The 5,445-nt window shown below is 33.6% G+C and overlaps 1 protein-coding gene across 1 annotated transcript in view; it reads left to right on the forward strand.

Annotated features, from left to right (window-relative positions):
• Positions 1-2,366: 2,366 nt before the first annotated feature.
• Positions 2,367-5,445, forward strand: part of KCNMA1 (potassium large conductance calcium-activated channel, subfamily M, alpha member 1) — a gene marked incomplete at both ends in the record, with an annotated part of 119,421 nt that continues 116,342 nt past the window's right edge. The window contains one exon of the mRNA XM_010082111.1: positions 2,367-2,464. Coding sequence (XP_010080413.1) covers positions 2,367-2,464 — 98 coding nt within the window. The remainder of the gene's footprint in view (positions 2,465-5,445) is intronic.

Below are 5,445 nucleotides of genomic sequence, written 5' to 3' on the forward strand. Positions count from 1 at the left end.
GGCTTATGCCTTGTTATGTCCTGATACTATGAACATAGGAAGAGATTCTTATTAAATAACACTTTCTTGCTAGGATGATGGAACTCTCAGATTATTTACAAGACAGGAAGTACAGAAAATCATATAAAATGACATGCATATAGAAACCTTAGAACTGTTTGAGTCTTGAAAAGAGTAGAATACTGGAAAGAATTAATTTGCCATCATGATAAGGAAAACTTATTTTAATTTCATTTTTTTCTTAATATTTGAACTGCACAAAGTATACAATGCACTGAGGTTTCTGAAGATCAAAATGTGATCCTTTCTGTGTAATAATTCCTTTAGCTATAAAACACAGCCCCACAAGTAATGTCCTAGAAAAGATACAGAGGTTACAAGGTGGCTGTAGTGTTTTGCAATTACTAGCCAGCTGCATTTGTTGTTCAGGTAAATGCTGTACTTTTTTTTTTTTTAAATTCTGTTCTCTAAAGAGAGTTCTTTAAAATAATGTAGGCTGTAGCAAATGCAGACCTTAATCCACAAGGATTTTCGTCTTCCACATGAAATATATTGAAGCCATAATCTTTTCTATGTTTTGATGTCTCAGCAACTAAAATATGTCTTAAGCAGTGTAAAAGTTTGGAGATAGAGGTTTTATTGCTAACTTTGATGTTTCTCAGGCCTCTTTTTGAAACAGTTCAATGGGTAACTTGGCCATCTTACTAACTTCAGATGCAATGCAAAGCATTTGAAAGGAAGGATTTTTCTCCCACTAGTCATTTTTCAAAAGTTCCTAGGGAGTTTAGGGTTTCTAGTAAAATTCCTCTCCCTCTCTGTCCAGCCACATCTTTCTGGATATAAGTAGAAACTGTGGGAACTACTGCAAATGGAGCAGAGGGATGTCTCTCAAAGTTTCAGCACTATAATCTAAAATGATCATCCTCTAGTTGCAAATGGATCTAAAGTTTATAATTATTAAACATAATTTTATTTATTTTTTACTAAAACCCCAAATCCAGTTTTCAAGTTGTGATTAATCCTCAGAGTTCCACACACACAGTAATTAAAAAGAAACTTTATATCCATGTAATACACAGACAGGGGTGGTTTTCTGCTTTGTTGGGGCTACTTATAAGCCTTAACAAGGCTACTTACTTGTGGCCTTAACAAGAGTAAAAATTTTATTTAACAACTTTCCAAGAATACTGCAGAAATAAAGTATTGATTTAAAGACATTTGACCACACGGGTCTTTGCTCTTGAGGGGAAGCTCTCAACTCCACTGAGATGATGAAGGTTATGACCAGGTTTATGTGTTTGCCAGGACCAGTTTTTTCTTAAGTTTCGAGAAATAAAAAGTGGTTTATAGCACTGGAAGTGGATACAGGTAAATGTCAATAAAGAGGAAATATGAGAATAAGCTGCCGTGGACCTAACTGTAACAGGAGCAATACCATGTTACACAATTTTATGTAACTCTTGTCTGTATTGTCTAATAAAAACTATACTCAAAGCCTTAGTTTACTTTTATAAGCTGTGCATGTGTATAAAACACAATGTACTTTTATTCATGTGCCAAAGATCTACAGACAAATTATTTACTATCAGCATAAGTCTCTTAATAATTTAAGCCTTTGATCTTCTATAGTATTTTCTGTTGCACACACGCACACTATCTGTGTATGCCTCGCTGGCTTTGCAGTTGTCTGGGAATTTCTGTTCCTGCAACTTGTTTTCAACACAAAAATCTATTTCTTCATAGAAATAGTTACTTCTTTACTAGTCAGTGTAATCTATTCCTATAGTTATAGTCTGATTGAAATAATTATTTAGTATATTTAAGAGAGAATGTGTCATTCCTCTGTTCTCTTGCTTGGGTTGTTGGAAATTGGTGTGGAAATAGGGAGCATTATTACAATAAAAGATTTTATGTCATTAAGATTTACCAATTTAATCAGGCATATACACAGTCTATTTTATCCATGTTATTGGATCTCTTGCCCATAATCTCTTATTTTTCACTAAGCAATGTGGGAGGACTGAGGAGTTTCAGATCTGTATGCATCTTTGATAGCCTGAAAAAGAAGGACATGTACACTAGAACTACCAACAGAACCTCAGTGAAGTTTTTTCCCCTTAGCTTTCAGCCTGTATGTCTCTTGCCATGGCTTCCTACATAAACTAAGGCTTTCTGGTAGAATACTTCAGGTACTAAGTAAATAAGCTTAAGACAATTTGAAAAAGACCCAGTAAAGATCTTGGAACCATTCAATATGGAGGTACATTTCAAAGGTATTTGACATTTTGTATGCTAACTATGTTGATTTCATTGATCACTGTCATTGAAGGTGAAATGTTGTTATAATTTTATTTATTCTTTACTAGAGTTTTTTTTTCTTTACTGCAGGTTTAAGATTTTTAAGAGCCCTTAGACTGATACAGTTTTCAGAAATTTTGCAGTTTCTGAATATCCTTAAAACAAGGTAAGACCTTTTCTTACATACTGAGTTAGCTACATTGGTGATTGAACATACGTGGCTTAGGTTTGTGGTCCTAGTAGTATGTTATTTTATTTTCTGCAAAAAGCCAATTGTTATCCATTCTTTAAGCCTTTTTCTGCTGATGGATGATTTATCAGTGTCATCATCTTTTTCCATGTGATCAGTAGAAGATCTTACTTGATGTGTTATTGCATTGGAAAGATCTGGGCAAGACTGAGTGCAAAATGAGTTACAGAACTCTGCACTTACTAAATATTCCTTCTTTCTACATAATCAGTCCATATTCCACTGCCTTGGAAAAACAGTTCATTCAACAGAATACAGCTAAAAAAAGTATTTTGAGAAATAATCATTGTGTCTCTCTTTCAGTTTTTTTTGAACTGAGCATCCTTCTTCACATCAAAAACATATTAAAAATAATTTTACATTCAGCTATCTTTATATTGTGTTCATTGTCATTAGCATTTCTCTCAAAGGATATTTTAAATATTCCAAGTAACCTTCTGGCTTCCACTGATTCTTCAGGCTATTAATTCATGAAAGTTGTGCAGATGAAGCACAACTTTGAACAAAAGATAATTTTGAAGGGAAAAAAAAGAATTTTCCTATGCCTCGCAGATGAAGACACATTGGCTTTAATCGTTCCCTAAAATACCCCAGCTCAAGTATTGAACCCAGCTTCCAATAATTACTGTAAACTCAGTTCCATTCTGAAGTCGTGTGCTTTCTCCACCAGTTGATGATGCATGTGTGAAGGATATATATGCAAGTAACTCAGTTTACTTGCTATGCTAATTAGTAGTGATGGGGAAATAGGTCCTTGAGATTTATTCACACTCATAGTAAACTGCTGTTTCTTCAACCCTGAACCTTCAAACTATTCTCTTTACTGTAAAACTCTCACACTATCTGTCTTCAGCTGTGTGACTGTAAGGAATCCAGTTCTTGGCAAATAAAGAAATCAATGAATGTGCAGTGAAGATGCAGTCCAGCATCTTAATTTGTGCAGGAGCTCAGAATATGCAGTGAGTTTGCATTTAACACACATAACAACCTAACTGTAAGAAATGGCAGTCGATGGAAAAGCCCCATAAACTCAAAGCCCTTTCAGAAGTGGTGGATTTGTAAACTTTCAGATCCATAAATGAAAGGATACTGCATTAATCACATTCAGTATATTTAGAGCTGGCTTATTCAAGATTGACCTGTTCATTTAAACAACATTTCTCTATGCAAAATTTACCCTTAGATTAGACATAATCTCTGTGATTACTTATATGAATGTCCAAATATCTGTAAAACCCAAATGTTGATTATTAGAACATCTGTAAAGCAAAGCTTCCTTATATGACTGTTTTCGTCTAGAGGCATTTCAGTGTGCTTGGCATTAATAGCAAGTAACTACTGACAAGGTGAGAAACTGGTAGGGTATAAAGGGCACTGCTGTATTTTTACAATCTGGTGCAATTAGAGAAGAAATTCTGTCCTACTTTTCTTCTTTCCTTCCATAAAGAAAAAGGTTTACTCTAACCTATGAATTAAAATTGCTCCTGGAATTAGTGACTGAGATACAAGCGTTAAAGGAGCATATATTATTTACACAATGGGCAGAAGGGCTATTCCAAACACTGGAATCCAAAGAAAGAAGCTTAACAATGCAAAAGTAGAGGCAGTGAGAAGACTAGCAAAGTAGTGTGGGAGTATTAGTTAATTATTAGAATATCTGAAAAGTTATTAATTACATATGAAAAGAATGAGTAAGGCAAAGCAAAATTTTACTGCAGCATATTAAAAGACTGTACTCTACCAAGGATCTATTTGTTTCCCTAATTTGAAATAAAACATATTTTACTCTATTTTTTTGTTCCTGTGTTTTATTCAATAGAATGAGTTGTATGGTGTTCAGTTGCAAATTTCTCTCCTTCAGTTCACTGTTTTCTAATATTTTTCAACAAAACTACAGAGGCTTAGGCAGGGCTCACAGTAAGGGATTTTGCACAGATGTTGGAAAGAGCTTAAAGAGCAGGAAAATGTTTGTGACTAATCCTTCATCTATATTTAGACCCTGGTAGAAACACAGGAGTACTTCATAGAGGAGAGACAAGGTACAATATTTAATAAATCTGCAAAAATAAAATGTACCAAACAGTTAATGTAAATAGTTATTTTTAATGACTGCTGTCATCTACTTGTATTACACTAATATATGTGGAGAACTGACACATTATTGTATCAGGATCCCTTCGTGTTCTAAGTTTAGGTGAAGGATGATATTTAGCCTTTCAAAATGGGGCTTTGCATGAGCATTATTTCGGTTGTTTTGTTTAATCTCGGAACTTGTTGTGTAGGGTCCTATGCTATAGCTGAGTGTTGTCAGCAACAAAATATGAACCTCAATCAACCATAGCTTAAGAAAGAGAGAAATAGGAAATATGTGTTTATATAGGTGAATACTAATTAGTTGTAGAACTGCTGGTTTATTTTTCTTATTTTTGAGTATTTTGATATTTCTTTCCTAGTACCTACAGTTGCCCATTTCACTAACTGTAACTCTTAAAAATATTTTTAATGGAGCTGGTCTGATTAATTTTCCAAGTTGATCTCTCAACTTTGTTTAGAAAATAATACATTTTTGTTGTCCTCCAAATAGTTATAAGTATTAATTCTACTGCAAAACTACCACTAGTAACACTGATAGTGAATTTTTCCAAATTTTTAATCTTTTGGTATGTATTGCTTTAGGAAAAATTGTGATTTTTCAGAGGCATTATTCTTTCTTAGTAATGTTTTCAAAAACAAAGGACAGCTGTTTCCAATACAATTTCATTAATGGGTAAGATTATTTAGACATAGTAATACATGTACTTCTGTTCCTTGTGTGTTTGTTAATATCCTTCTTAGCTTTTGAAATCATAGTGATTTTTGTAAGGAGAGAGAGAGTAAGCTTTTAAGTATGGTATTTT

This window comes from Pterocles gutturalis, unplaced genomic scaffold, assembly GCF_000699245.1.
Source record: "Pterocles gutturalis isolate BGI_N339 unplaced genomic scaffold, ASM69924v1 scaffold14544, whole genome shotgun sequence".
Lineage (NCBI taxonomy): Eukaryota > Metazoa > Chordata > Aves > Pterocliformes > Pteroclidae > Pterocles > Pterocles gutturalis.